At 38.0% G+C, this 15283-nt stretch overlaps 2 protein-coding genes across 2 annotated transcripts; one reads left to right on the forward strand and one right to left on the reverse strand.

Moving 5' to 3' along the window:
* Positions 1-1106: 1106 nt before the first annotated feature.
* zgc:153372 (uncharacterized protein LOC767695 homolog) lies at positions 1107-5154 on the forward strand. The gene is made up of 10 exons (XM_020639357.3): positions 1107-1265; positions 1645-1775; positions 2531-2681; positions 2758-2894; positions 2998-3067; positions 3145-3226; positions 3335-3466; positions 3813-3955; positions 4289-4414; positions 4574-5154. The coding sequence occupies exons 1-10, from the start codon at positions 1230-1232 to the stop codon at positions 4649-4651; spliced, it is 1086 nt and encodes a 361-aa protein (XP_020495013.2). The 5' UTR covers positions 1107-1229; the 3' UTR covers positions 4652-5154.
* Positions 5155-5189: 35 nt separating this feature from the next.
* On the reverse strand, positions 5190-13498 carry aifm4 (apoptosis inducing factor mitochondria associated 4). Its single transcript, XM_020639356.3, has 19 exons — positions 13328-13498; positions 12686-12770; positions 12241-12350; positions 11817-11926; positions 11366-11410; positions 11182-11263; positions 10796-10908; positions 10523-10609; positions 10346-10437; positions 10062-10192; positions 9710-9825; positions 9534-9605; positions 9168-9231; positions 8479-8555; positions 8138-8255; positions 7940-8038; positions 7749-7824; positions 7562-7666; positions 5190-6114 (listed from the first exon to the last, which is right to left on the reverse strand). The coding sequence occupies exons 2-19, from the start codon at positions 12766-12768 to the stop codon at positions 6084-6086; spliced, it is 1611 nt and encodes a 536-aa protein (XP_020495012.2). The 5' UTR covers positions 12769-12770; positions 13328-13498; the 3' UTR covers positions 5190-6083.
* Between the last annotated feature and the right edge of the window lie 1785 nt (positions 13499-15283).

The raw sequence follows: 15283 nt of genomic DNA on the forward strand, positions 1-15283 counted from the left end.
CTCAAACATCCAAAAATAAAGGACCGTCCAAAATATAGACTTAACAAAGAATTAATAGACTTAACAAAGAATTAATAGACTTAACAAAGAATTAATAGACTTAACAATGTCCTCACCGAATGGAAAAATCAACTACTTGATGAAGTTATTTATATTTATTATACAACATCGTAGATCTACGTTTGGTTAAACTCTGGAACACTTTACCACCTGAAATAAAATTAATTAAAATCTTTTACAAAACAGGTGAAATGCTGGCTGAAAGCAAGCCAGAGCTGTACCCAAGTTTTAAATAGTATTTTAAAACTTTATTTTGAACTGGTTTATAGCATTTGTATTGTTGTACATTGTATTTTAATGTATCCTCATATCGTGTTATGAATGTTGTACATTTTAATCTGTTTGTTTACACAAAGGCCCAATTTAGGAAATTAGCAATAGCTATATAATCTTTATGCAGCACATCAGTTTAATGCTTTCTATTGAAATTATATTAAATTGCATTGTCCCTATTAAATAAATAAATTCAGCCTTTTTTCTGTGCTGGCGTATCCTCGTTTGTGAACAGTTCGAGTGGTGAGTGTGTACCATATATTTAGCTAAATAATTATATTTTATTGCTATAGGCCTATACATACAGTTCAGTTATAACTGTTACATTTACATTTTCCAGAGTGCTCGTGTTCATCCTAAATATATAATTTGTTAAAATAGCAAAGCTGTAATCAACTGACTGCAAAAGCTTGGGCTCATTATTCAAATGAAACACCTATGAAACTGAAAATTACATTAGGTGTTGATGTTTTACACCAGCTGGAAGAACTCACATTGCATAGATAATCTGCTAAATGAGACACAATACAAGCTTTAACTTGACATTTCAGATAAACAGTACAGAGAGAGATAGTTATTACAGTCTTTTTTCTGAATAAATGGTTCACCATAAGGAAATATGTTACAGCTTTAGAATATATATTTCTACCGAGCTTACTCATTTGTTTCCTAATTGAATGTTAATGTATATTATTTAATATTTTTTTTGTATTTTTTTTCAGCTATGTGCTGCAGCCTCCATGTGACTGAAATATCGCTTTTAATCTGAAAATTAGTACCGGAAGGGTCATGAAGGAGGGGCGGGTCTGACCCATTCGCGTTTTAATATTTCCAGTCATTTGTTTGCGTTCGCTCCCTGAACTTTCCACAGTCACTTCTTGAGTTTTACCGACACGATGGACACTGGTGACGACGTGAGGGAAAATGTTAAGGTACGTTGATCGGAAAGTTCAACTTCATCGCCATGCAAAGATTATGGAGACATTTCTTTCTCAAGTTTTTTTAAAGTTAACCTTTAGATCAGATCAATAGATGTCTGCACAGTCAGAGATAACATTGGAACATATTATTGGTCATTAAAATAAAAAAAATAAATAAAGAAACTATGAAATTATTTCCTAACAAGATATTGCCTTTAAAATACAAACTCTTTTGGACAAATGTGCAAGAAAGATTTAGTCCTTTGAAAGAACAATTTATCACCTTGGGTCATGGTTTATGTTACTTTATAGTTATTATAATGCCAATGCAGATTAATCTAAAAGAACGTGTAAAAGAGTTGTGTGATGACTCCTCTCTTCTTGTGTTTAGAAATACTATGGCAGTCTCCTGGAGTCCACTGTGGATGTGAAGACAAGTGCTCCCTCCTGCAGCTTGTCCTGCGGCATGGTGAAGAGTGTGACAGATGCACTGAGCCTGATTCATCCGGAGGTGACTAAAAAGTACGGTTTGCAATCTTGCCTCACCTTCACTTTTGCACCAGAAACCGCTTTAGCAATCCCCGAAAATCTTTTCTTTTTTTCACTCCGCCACACCGTGCACCACTTCCTTTTGCACATTTATTGTCATTTGATTTCACAAACTAAGTCTCCAAATAGTTCCTGTCCCACCTGTTGGAAGCACATACATTTACTGTATGTACATTTACTTAACACACACAGGATATTTACAAATAAGACACTGCTGCTGTTAGACGGCAGGGTGAATAGCTTGAATTATTCTTTTATGTTAAGAAACCACAGTTTTATATTCATAATGACCCAGCTGATGAATACTTTCCCATGTAAGTTGATTGTTTATGGTGTTGGCTGAACATACTTCATGTCTTTTTGTTCTATGATAAAGCCGGCAACAATAGCCGTTTACATTAGACAGATAGAGCAGGCAAAAATCCATTACAGATCATAGCAGGTTCACTCATAAATAACTTCTTTAACCTCTCTGTAAATACATCGGAAACATATGTGTAGCTTGTAACATCATCCCATATATGCTCCAAAGCACTGACATTCTTCAACATATTCCTCTACAGTTTCAAATGAGTGATTATAATTTTGATCCAGCTGAGGATCTAGCTTTCTTTCTGGTCCTTCTTCTGTGTTTGTGGTTTACAGTACAGAAACCTCCTTTATAACATCTGTATGCTTCCCATTATTGCACGTTGATGAATCTGCTCCATCAATGATATTTCCTCCAGATTCTTCGGCTGTGGTCTTCCCTTTGCAGCAAAGCTTGAAGGCTGCAGAGTCCTGGACCTCGGCAGCGGCTCTGGCAGAGACTCCTACGCCTACAGTAAACTTGTTGGACCCACCGGACATGTGACAGGGATAGATATGACTGAGGAGCTGGTGATTACACTTGTATTACACAAATTACATGGCTTGACTTGATTTTGTACTTACTGATTAAACTGCGTTTCTTTAGATCAACACCTCTCGTCAGTACATTGAGTATCATCAGAAGAAGTTTGGCTATAAAGAGCCCAACATCACGTTTTCCCAGGGATACATGGAGAAGCTCAGCGAGGCCGGCATACAAAATGACTCAATGGATGTTGTGCTGTAGGTGTAGAATATGGATATGATTCTGCATGATCTGCCATTTAGATTTCACTGTCGTTTTACCATAAATGTAGTTCAACTCTTTTTCTTTTTTTCTATCCAGATCCAACTGTGTCATCTGTTTATGTGCTGATAAAAGAGCAGTGCTACAGCAGGCCTACAATGTCCTGAAGGTTAGTGGGAAGAATATCTACCAACATCAATGTGTTTTTATACTGGAGAACATACTGTTTATAGTTCTTATTTACAGGAGGGAGGTGAGCTGTACTTCAGTGACATGTACGCCAGCAAAGTCGTTCCTGATCACATGACGAAAGATGTAGTCCTGTGGGGTAAAAGAACCTTGTATTTATAACATAAATTACATAATAACTTAAATATCAATCCATGCAGTACTTACAGTATCTTTAGTTGTGACCTATTTGCTTTCTTGCCTATAGGTGAAGGATTGGGCGGCTCCATGTATTGGCAGGATTTTATTACATTGGCCCAAAGCGTTGGTTTCAGCACCCCACACCTTGTTTCAGCGAGCCGCATTGTGATCTACAACTGTGAGCTCAAAGAAAAAGCAGGTACCTAAAGGCAGCGTTGAGTTGGGATCACGTGGGAGGTTACATTTTATTCTGCTTGGGTGGCTTTGGGCTTTCTTGCACCATGCCCAATTGTTTACGGTGAGAAGGCAGAACACCTAGCTGTGGGAGTGTCACCCAACTGGGGGAGGGGTTACTGCCCTTTGTGATGTCATGAAGGGAAAATCTCCAAACGGCTTGTTTGAGCACGCATTGTATGAAAAGTGGAGGAGGCAAAAGATAAAGAGGATGGACTTTTCTCATAATTGTGGGGTTTGAAGACATGCTAGGCTGTGTGTATTTTGCACAATATTTGACCTTTAAGTAAGTCACCTCTTCATTCTTGCAGGCGACATCAGCTATGCTTCTGTCACTTACCGACTCTTTAAGCTGCCAAAAAATGCGGTCCTGTCTGCAGCAACAGTGACCTATAAAGGGACTGTGGCAGATTTCCCTGATCAGCTGGTCTTTGATTCCTCTCACAGCTTCAAGGTAAGACAAATGTTACGTAAAATAATAATTGTTTTCAACTCAAAAGAGTTTACTAACCTGCAGCTTAGTGCACCATTAAACATTCTCAAATTAGTGTTCTACTTTGCATGTATACCATATTAAACATCTTATCTGTAATGCACTTTGTACATAGCTTACTATCTTATCTTACTTGTGACTTACACTTGTTTTTTATTATTATTATTATTTCCCACTGCTGTATTGTGTCTAAGAGAAAAAGGTAACAACCGAATTTCCCCCTGGAATTTATTAAGTGTTTCTGATTCTGATAATGTTGTTGTAAATATCAGTGTTCACTCTTGTGCCGTGCAGAAAGATGTGGCAGCAGAGGTAGATGGAGAGATGGCAGCAATCCTCCAGAGTTCCCGTTTCATCACGGATTTCCAAATCCAGATGTCAGATAGATCAGCTGAGTCCAGCTCGGCTTCAACACAGCAGGTAGACACAAATCTGGATGCTTTTATTGTGAAAGGTATTTTGTATTGAGTTTTACTGAAAGAATGTTGCAAATGTTCAGGGTGAGCTTTTATAGTAACTGAAGATTAGTTTCATCCTCATATAAATGTCTTTATATGTATTATTTGTTTTTTTCCTCAGTACTGCCACCTCAATCCATTCCTGCTGGCTGACAAACTTGGATCCTCAGTGAAACAATGTTCCAAAACAGGCAAATAAAGATGAAGCTGCATCCTGTGTTAGCATAACAACGGTACAGAAATAAATACTAATCAAATGTTTTTAGAATAGGTCAGCTGATTTTGGGACATTATAGATGGATCATTTTTATCGCGTAACGTTCAGATTTTTTTGAACAGACCATTAATACTCTCATGATTATTATAAGGGTCCACAAACAAAAATAGCACATTTGTACTAAACCATAAAAGCTAACTCACAAAGTCATACATGTTTTTTTTCTTACTAGTCGGTATTGATGTTTTATGTAGCAGATGCTTAACTACCTAAAGTTAAAAAGATGTGTAAAAGCCTTCTGCTTACTTGTATACTTAGGTCATCCTGCACCATAAAACTGTGACAGGTATAATTCATGTTCATGTTTATTGTGTAATTATTTACAATCAGGGTGTGGTTTATAAAACATTTAATAAACTCTTACTCAGCAGAAAAAGGTTCAGTAAGATAGAACGAGGACAGAACAAAGTCCAAACCCTCGTGAAAGTGGAAACCAACATCCGAACACAAACTCTGATCCTGATGTTTTAAAAAAGCAAATGTTTAATTATGTCTGAAGAATAATGGTTTGCATTTGTTGTAAAATAATTAAAAAAGCAACAAACAGAAATAATTGCATCCCATACAGCACCATTAGTCTCTACAGTAAACATAACACAAATAATCATTGGTCTTAAAACTCTAAAAGACTGGTCTAATACCCGGAGATAAGTAAAGTGCCACAACACATTCAGACTTCATTTTTTTTAAACAAATAAGAAGAGCTTAAAAGAAAGTGGAAAGTCAGAACACGTGTCTGTGTGTAACAGTTCAACAATCAGTTATATGACTTGGACTGAACAACGGGCTACAGTTTTGCTGTAAACATTAATTATGAATAAAAACATTATTGTTATTAACAGTTTTATTCATGTTTTTAAGTGCAGTGTTCTAACTGGCCTCTGTATCTAAGATGTGAAACATGATACTCACAGTGGTGGACATGGAGTGTGTGTGTTTTACTGGAATGAAAATAGATAAACTTGTAAGGAAAAGATTTTATTAAAGTATAACCATGCTGCAAATACGATTAAATTCACTGTGACTGGAATAAGAGTCAAAGTGATAATAATTTGGAATATTTATGTTGTCTAGCTTGAGTTGAGCCCAGACTCAGGTGAACCGGCTACAAGCCTGAATGTGAGTGAATGAAACAGAAACAATATATCCAGTGAGTGCACAAAGAGCAAATGAAATAAAGCAAAAACAGAGCTCTGATAAGCGCAGACGTCTGATTTGCTCTTGGGTGCTTTGAGGCAGTGAGGGACACAATCCAATTAGTCAACATTAAATGAAGTAAGGGTTTAAAGAAAAGAAGAAAGGTCGACATCCTGCGTCATTGAGAGGTGTTACTCTGGATGGAGCAGATCTCAGGTTACATCTGGAGCCACTTTAGGTCATCAGATCTAAACAGCGAAAACGAAACAATCACCAAAGAGAAACAAGAAGGATATAAGTCACAGCCTGTGATTTGGCACATAAAACAAACCTACATTTCTAAGAGTGGGACACGGAACAAAAAAAAAGAAGAAACTAATAACATTGTGACAATGACATTTTAATTGTGTGACTGACTGTATGTCTTCTCTTTCCATGTGATTCTTTCAATTAAGAGAAAAATCGGAATCAAGCAGCCGCCAGCAAAGATACAGAATGATATGAGAAAGCTGCTGTATCACTCTGAACTAGCTTCCTACCTCTGAAAGTTGAAAGTTAAAGAGGACTGTTTAGAATAAATTACAAATATTTCCAATCATAATGTACAAATGTAAGACATTTCGCTAGAGTGGGGTCCCTGCTGGATGCTAATGCCATATGAGGGTCCTTGGCTGGGAAAAGTTTCACAGTGTGACATCTAAAGCTGCAACAATAGATGTTTTTCATTTTTAAAGAGTAACTAAACCCTAAAACCACTTTTGTTCAACTATAAACCTCAGTATTTGAGTATTAAGTAGTGTTATGGATCAATTCAAGTCCCAATCTCGACAAAGTATTGGAATTCGAAATATTGTGTTAGAAATGTGCATAGGAGGAGTCAAAGATGAAGGAAGGTTGGTAGTAAAATACCAGAGGAGAATTATCATCACACATCATGTGTCATTATCATCAGCTCTACGAAATGTTTCAGCATCTTTCAACTCGTTCTTTAGGTTTTATTACTCCAAATCTATTTGTCATGAAACAGACTGAATGGATACTTCAGCCTCTCCTAACATCTGACACCGGGTCAATGTCAGAAAAGGAGATTAACAACACGCTGCTAAAAAAAAAAGCCCCGAGTTACATTATCCATAAAGATTAACCATAAATGATACTTTTGACAGCAGGATGAGAAAATCAGAAAACATTTCTATGGCATGCAAAGAGCAAGGTCAACATAGAGATCAGACGGATCACATTGTCCCTTCGATTGATAGAAAATCAAAGTTCCTCACAGCAGTTTTAACTTGTACTGTTTTGGTTCAATCTCAGCACTTTCATATGTAATCTTCGGACACTTTTTTTTTGTGAAATCTCTAAAAATGTACTTTATACTACCTGCTCCTTAGAACATAGTGGACATTTAAAAATTAGTAAGGGACGAGCTGGTGACTGTTTCTGCTTCCCCCAAGTGGTTAAAAAAAAAAAAAACTTACACAGGCTTCATTGTTAAAGCCGAACCCGCTGTCGGTTCATTTTAACAGGGAGAATATTTCCCTCAAATGTCACTAACAGATGATAAGAATGACATAAACTCCATATTTCAATGGCAGTGACTTACATCATGTGTGAGGACTTCCATCATTTTGTCTCACATTCAAAGTGCATACAATGACCTGTGTTTGGTTTGTGTGGGTGTGGGATGACACTCACTGAGTCTGAGCCTTTGTTATAATCTGTCCAGCAGCCATCATCTCTGCAATACGAGCCACAGCTGGATCAAACATCAGACTGGCTGCAGCTACCACCACCTCATCTCTGTTATTAAAGGAGAAATGAAACCCTGTTCAAATAATGTTCATTCATACTCTGCGGCATCAGCACTTATTTTGATGCTTACTTTATGTAAAGGGCCAGAAATGTCCTCTCTTCCACTTTGCCTTTAAATATGATTTCTGTGTATCCTTCCCCATAACCTAGAATGAGGAAATAGAAAATGGAAATGAGACTCAGTTAAGACTAGGTTTGAACATTCATTTATATATATATATTGTATAAAGGTGACATTTTCTCATAAATACTGATAAACACCGGTGTATCTGATACTCTTCCCAAGCAACACAGTCCAGAAAAAGGGGACTGACTCGATTTGGGTTGGCTTTTTAACCATGTTAAGAGCAGCTACTCTTCCTAAGACAGAAAAAGAAAAGCAAAGAGGAAAAGTGTGTATATGAGGTAAAAACAAGGCATTCAATTCTTTTCACCCATAATATTTTCAGAGGCTGTTACCCTGAGCTTGTGACATTTGCCAGTGACCAATGTTGACCCTTTGATCCCCGCGGATGGTCAGAGGGAAAGAGGTCACATCTCCAGCGCTAAAAATGTCTGGAATATTGGTCCTCATGAACTGTGTGAAAAGATAAAAAGAGGAAACTGATTCAGCACCACGCTTACAAAGACACGTGTACACAGCTGTTCATTTCAGTCAGCCGGACACAATATGCTGAGAGGTTTGTATAATATATCGTAAAAAAAACAAACAAACAAAGCAAAGCTGTAAAGTCATATTCATGTATCATTAGCAAGCTCAAGGTTCAGGTGTAGACTCTGTTCTCTGTTGACTGTGTTACCTTGTCAACAATCAGAGCTTTCCTTGAATCCACCTCCAGCTCGCTTCCAGCCAGGAAATCTGTATTTGGGATAACACCTGAAAAAAAAAAACAGAGATTATTGCATTAGATGTTTGCAGAACTGCACTGAAAAAAAGTCTGTCGAAGGAATCGAAACAGAAAATGCCACATAAAGTGTTTGCAAAATAACAAACAGGGGGCCTGTTTCACTAAGCAGGTTTTGTGCAAACACTGAGTCAGTTAACCCTGAAATGAGGGAAACTCTGGGCTCTCCCTTTCAGAAAGAGAGGTCACTCAAACCTGAGAAAGAGGGTTAACTCAAGCCCGTTCCATTGAGGGAGGTAACTTTAGCTCAGAGTCAGTTACTATGGTAACTGAGTCTCAGAACCTAACCTGGTCGGGAGCAGGGTTTTCTTCAATGAACCCCGAGTTTCTCCCCGTCTCCTCCCTCTTTCAGAGGCAGAAACGCCGTTTCATTTCCTCATTCTTTCATTCAGTCCGTATCACGCGCATGTTAGTGAAGTGAAATCAACTCAGAGCTCAGGGTTAGACTGAGAGTTTGTTGAACCTACTTTCTGAAAGCGGGCCCCAGCAGTGCTCTACATATATAAACATGTACACTTGATAGTTTATCTATGATGTTGATTAAAATGATCATCCCATCGCAATAGGTAGAATAATGCAATCACCAATTCCAGCAATCACAACGTCTGCTTCCAGGACTGCACCACTCTTCAGCCGCACCCCCTTCACCTAAAAAAAATACTTTTATATCAACTATACAATAAATCAACCATATAAGGATACACACAGGAGTAGAATGTCAAGTTTATAGACAGTAGACTTGTCAGCAATAGAGTGGAGACATTTTGAAGGCCCGAGTTCAAAGTTTCTTGGTCCTTGCACTGTGCATGCTGGCTCACCATCAGATGGTCATGTGACATTTTAATACAACAGGTTCATTGTTTTAGTTTTTTTTTTTTTTTTTAATTGCCTGTTCTCCTCATACTTGGACATGTTAAACTGTCGGCTATGAAAAAAAAAAGCAGACTTACTTTGCCGTTCTCTCCAACGATCTCCAAAACGTCATCTTTCATGTAGAACTTCACGTCTTTTTCTTCCATCATCTAAAAAAAAGACAAACTTTCTCTTACAGTTTGATAAATTTTTATGAAAGCTAACGAAATAATATTCCACAGACATACATGACTGTCATTGTTATTTCTCTTACTTGCATACACATTTTGCCGATTTCTGGCCCAAGAGAGTGTTCGTACGGGGAACTGGAGGTGCCGACCACGGCCACACTGGCAGCTTTGTCTGATAGGAAGGATGCCACCTCCATACCTGTTGTGATGATAGAAAACACGTTGTGGTCTGCAATAACCGGGAGACTTCATGTGTGCGGAGGTGACCTTATCTTGCCCTTTCAAATATTTGAACAGCTAAATGGAAGATGTCTATAACTAAGGTCATAACCCCTTCAAAGAAATCATGTGTAACTCATCAAAAGCAAAAACAGACACTTGGATGAAAACCCCACGCGTGATTCTGTTATGCTCAAGAGGAAGTGAATCTCTAACCTATGAAAGAGGTTCCTATAACGACAGCTTTGTGGCCCAGACAGGAGCTGTGGATCTCTTTGGCGTCTTCAAAACTCTGCAGCAGCTTGACTCCCTTCAGGTCCGCGCCGGGACAGTTGAGCGGCCGCGCTCTGTGAGGAAAATCTGAACTTTTACTGAAGGTTGCCTCTATTATATAATAAGCATTCATCTCAACATTTTTGATAATGGTTTCCATTGTCTTCTGCATCTTCAGCATGTCTTAAGATACCCACATGTCAGAAAAAGTCACTGATTGTTTTTACCTGCAGCCTGTTGAGATAAGCAGCTGGTCGTAACACTGCAAAGTGCCGTTACTCAGCTTCACCGCCTTGTTAGCGGGGTTCACAGACACCACCTGCAACATGAAATACATTTATTAGCAGGCTCAAAAAGAGATACAGTTTTGTTTAGTTACTTTTTGAACACATTAAGCTTCTAACCTCCTTCTGTGTCCATACTTCAATCCCATGCTGTTGATAAAAGTCACTGGACCGGAGGAGGATGCTGTCAGGGTCCACATTCATAGCCTGAGAATGGAACAAAAGAAAGAAAAACAATAAAAAGATGAGGACATATATTTAAAACATCTAAATACAAGCCGGTAACAAAACAAGGAGAGAAACTTCCACTCACTTACAGACAAGAGGTCAGTAATTTGATACAAAACAGATGAAAAAAGCTTTCCTGTCCCGTCTGGTTGAATTGATTCTTACCTTACTCAGTTTGGGCTTGTCAAAAGGAGGCATGTTGTCTTTGGTTATGATGATGATTCGACCTTCGTAGCAGTTCTGTCGAAGCGTTTCAGCACAAACCAGCGAGGCAGGACCTGAAATCAGAAAAAGATTAAGCTAGTATGATGATTAATGAATTCATGAAGAAGCAGAGAGTCCACCATACTGTATGTGCTGCAGCAGGATCTCTAGACATTAGACCGTCTTCTACGCAATTTGAGTTCTCACCATAAGTCCATATTAAATTATAAACATTTTGAAATACATATGTGCACTACTAAAGCAGCAATGACACATTACCTTACTAGTTGGTTTACATGATAAAAAATGTAAAGGTGATTTGTGTATTTAGAACATCGAGCCTTTACCTCCACCTATCAGAAGGATGGTGTGTTTGACGTCTGGTACAATACTGCACATCGCCTTCACTCGCCTCGTCAACTTCAGAGACTGGAGGAAACAAACCGCCAAGTTTAAAATAGTGTTTGTTTTTAAAAGAAAAAAAATCAAATGTATAGCTGTGTACATTTGACCAAAATGGCCCTCACTTACGTTTTTGTTGATGGAAACATACACCTTGCCATCCTCAACTTTTACCTTAAATGAGAGAGAGGTTTAGGCACAGAATGGGAGAGAACAGATCATAGCTCAGTTGGGTTCATGTTTCTGTATCTATTCAACATGAAGGGAGTTGTTTTGAGTTAGGAAGTCCAGTTAACAAGAATAATCCCAATGTGTAGAAGATGGTTTCCCATTAAGTTGACCTGGCGGGATGAATAAGCAACTTCTCTGTTTGATACTGATGGCATGTTTATGTTGAATGGACTTAATCCAACTTTCCTACTTTATTCTATTCTTGAGAAAAAAACATGTTTGGAGCATTCAAATGGATATACAGCGTAATGACCAAAAACAGGCGAGCCGAGAATCACTCCATGACTCATTCCTGTTAAAAAAAAAAAAAAAGAAACAGTTAACTGTTGATCCTCATGGCTTCTTTTACCTTATAACTAGGCAGCGAGTCCAGACCTGGAAACTCTTCAATATCTCCATTTCTGACATTGAAGCAAGCACCGTGAAACGGACATCTCACTCTGTCACCGACCAAGGCACCTAGACATGAGAGAACATGACACTAAAACAACTCAACATCAATGCAAAATGTTTCTATATTTATGAAGGACATCTGCTACAGTCGCAGCAGAAGGCTGTTCAACATGACTGTGGTTCTTCTTGAGGTCTCTGCCTGTTAGAAGTTTTGCCCTGCCAGTGCTTTTCTAACAGTAGATTGATGTTGAATCTTTGTAAATAATCGAACAAAGAGTCTGGACTAGACCGGCTCTTCTTGTAAGTGCCCAGCCATAACATGGAAATAAAGATTGATTGACTATAAAGAAGTTAAAGAATGATTGTAGAGCAAGGCTTACCTTTGACAAGAGGAGCATTGTAATGGGAGCACTGGCTTCCAACAGCACTGTACTGACCCTCTATACGGACTAGCAACACCTTCTGATCCCCCACAGTGACTTCCTTCATCCTTTGGAACAATTAAAGGGAAAAGAAAATACGTTTTGAATGAAAAAAAAAACATTCAAATGACTTGAAACTAGTCAAGACAAAGTCTCAGGGCAGCTGTGGGTCAGTGGTAAACATTATAAGGTAATGTTGTTGGGGGTGTTGGGCACTTTACTTAGCAGCTTCTGTGTGTGATTGAGTGAATGAGATATAACGTGAAATAGCTCTTTGAGTCATCAGAAGACTAGAAAAGCATTATACATGTCCAAGTCCATTTAGCATTTTCTTTTATCGTACCCAGCGCTGGCTTTTGCTAAAATAAAATTAATTCTTGAAGCTGGAAACATTCAAACTTACTGTCCATCTTTCAGGTCATCTTCCTGACAAACAATCTCAGTCACAAACTCCTGCCCTTCACCTGGCTCTTGGCACTGATTCATACCTGCAACACATGAAACACAATAAAAAAAAAAACATGACTGGACTGGCTTGAATCACCACTATTTCACAGGAAATACAGTTACCAATGAGCCTTTTTTCGTTCAATGTATTCTGAAGGTACATTGTGAAGTTTGTTTTCCTTGTATTAATAATGTAGCCACAGATTAAGTCTATGGTTGAGGGTGTGATGGTTCGATAAGCTCTTTAGGTTTATGTTGAGAGCTGCAAAACACGTTTTTCTACCTCTCACACCCAAATAGGACAAAAGGCAGATAAATCAGCACAGACATATGTAACAATGTCGTATATAGAATATCGGACATGTAATCTATTATCTCCAGTGAAGTACGACATGATCATTTTAGCTTTGAGGTGAAATAACAGCATGTTTTTTTTATCTTGCAGAGGACGCAGTTTTGTGAAGCGAACAGAATAACACGGTAGAAAGTAATCTGAGAAGTGGAAAAGCCACTGAGCATCGTAAACAATGCGTCTTTACAATAAACTAGGCTACCACTTTCCAGTGACAACATATTCTATTTAATAAGCTTAACTCACTTGTTTTTCTCCAACTAGAAATGGCAGGAAATGCTGCATCTGAGGTTACAGGGTGACAGCGGCGCAGAGGCAAATCAAACCTGGATTGTAAGGTTGTTACAGTCTATGGTTGTTACAGTCTATGGTTGTTACATTCATTAAAACAAGCAGGGCAGTGAACGTGCCCGTGTGACGTCCCACTAGCTCCTCCCCTAACAACCGTAGCCGTGAAGGGAGACAGTGAAGGCGATGTGCAGGATTGTACAATTTATTTTGATTCTTTTTATTCCCACTGATTACGGTTCTTACATTATAATACAGAACAGCGACTTTATAAAAGATAACTTTAAATAAATGTATGGCCAAAGCATAGACGGGCTTTCAGTATGTTAATTATACGCTCTTTCAGACACCCATAATAGCATTTCTGTGTCGGGCGGCCCCCCCATCAACCTTAAATGTGACCCTCAGGTTAATCTTTTACACATCAATTCATTGGAAACATGAAGAAAACACGATGACATCTGCCATGAAATCATGAAAACCAGAAATATGTCCATAATAATATCTGATCACTGGTATTATGTTGAGTTAATTTGAGACATAATCGACTGTAATCGTTTAATTTGGCCCTCTGACAGTGAGAATTAAATGAATGTGGCCCTTGCTGTGACTAAAGTTGCCCATCCCTGTTTTAGATATATATATATAGATATATAGAAAAAGCCTATTCCATAAAAAAAACTTCCCAATTTACACTTGATATCTATATAGGCTTCAAGTTAACCTATATCTCTAGCTGTTTAGAGTCATCAATGTTTCAGATATCCACTTTTTTATTTTTTTAAACATTTCAAATATCCATAATGTAGCCTAAATATCCAATATAGCCTACATTGTGACTCGTAAAACTATATATGCTAATTATAAATAAGCTACAGATTTATATATTTTTTATTACTATATATTACTATTTTGGGCGTTTTATGCCTATATTAAGGGATATGACAGTAGATAGAGTCAGTAATCAGGGAGAGAGGTAGTGGGAAGTGAAATGCTGGAAAGGAGACACAGGTCGAATTCGAACCTTGGCCGACTGCTTTGGGACTAGCCTCCTTTCAATGGGCGCACACACTAACCACTAGGCTACTGGTGCCCCAGGTCAGACCTTAGTCATCTCTGGAAGGGAAATTTGATTTACAGCAGTGGGTAAAAACACAACATATAAAAAGATGTGGGTTAGGGTGGACAATGCAAAACAACCTGGTGGAATACAACCAAGAAATTCAAATGTTAGTGTTCATTCAAAATTCCACTTCAGTAGTAGCAATATAGCCTAAATAAAGTAATAATAATAAAAATGCATTTTATATAGCATTTTCTAAATACTTAAAGACGCTTTGACAAAAACAACCAAAAAACAAAACAAAGTGCTAGCGCTGCTGGAAAGTGCGGTCAAGGTTTACAGAAGATTAATTGCACTAGAAATGTATGAAAATGTGTATCAGTTGCTCTTAACCCTGGGGAGTCTGTACCTCCAACTAGAGAGGAGAAGAACATATCGTCCCCTGAGAGAGAATGATCAGAGCTGACTAAGATTTACCTTTCTTTCCTCACAACTTGTCTGTTCTAGATATCTAGAGTGCCAAATCTTTTGCTGGCTGTTTAAAACATAATGGACAGGTTATTTTCGTTTTGCAATGAAAGGTTACCATGAGATAAAACAAAATGTTAGACTCAGTAAAAAAATCATCTGTACACTAAAACCATCAGTGTCTTGTCCACATTAAAAGTATTCAGTCTTCACAGATAGTAGAGTCCCTGCCGACCCTTTCTGCAGATTGCTGTGTGTTCTGGTCATGATTCAGGTTCTTGTCAATGTCTGTGCCCATTTAGCATAAGACCTAAGTAAAATTCAATTTCAGATATCTACCATTAAATTGATTACTAGAAACAATTGAATTGCATATCTGCAAA

This window comes from Labrus bergylta, chromosome 11, assembly GCF_963930695.1.
Source record: "Labrus bergylta chromosome 11, fLabBer1.1, whole genome shotgun sequence".
Taxonomy (NCBI): domain Eukaryota; kingdom Metazoa; phylum Chordata; class Actinopteri; order Labriformes; family Labridae; genus Labrus; species Labrus bergylta.

Bases quoted from the DNA above. Each gene is read 5' to 3' on its own strand.
- zgc:153372 (XM_020639357.3), top strand. From the start codon at position 1,230: ATGGACACTGGTGACGACGTGAGGGAAAATGTTAAG. The intron at 1,266-1,644 runs GTACGTTGATCG...TCTTGTGTTTAG, and splicing joins ACGTGAGGGAAAATGTTAAG to AAATACTATGGCAGTCTCCT. The intron at 2,895-2,997 runs GTAGGTGTAGAA...TTTTCTATCCAG, and splicing joins GACTCAATGGATGTTGTGCT to ATCCAACTGTGTCATCTGTT.
- aifm4 (XM_020639356.3), bottom strand. From the start codon at position 12,768: ATGAATCAGTGCCAAGAGCCAGGTGAAGGGCAGGAGTTTGTGACTGAG. The intron at 8,039-8,137 runs GTAACAGCCTCT...TTTCTGTCTTAG, and splicing joins GCAAATGTCACAAGCTCAGG to GAAGAGTAGCTGCTCTTAAC. The intron at 7,825-7,939 runs GTGTTTATCAGT...TCCTCATTCTAG, and splicing joins GAAGAGTATCAGATACACCG to GTTATGGGGAAGGATACACA.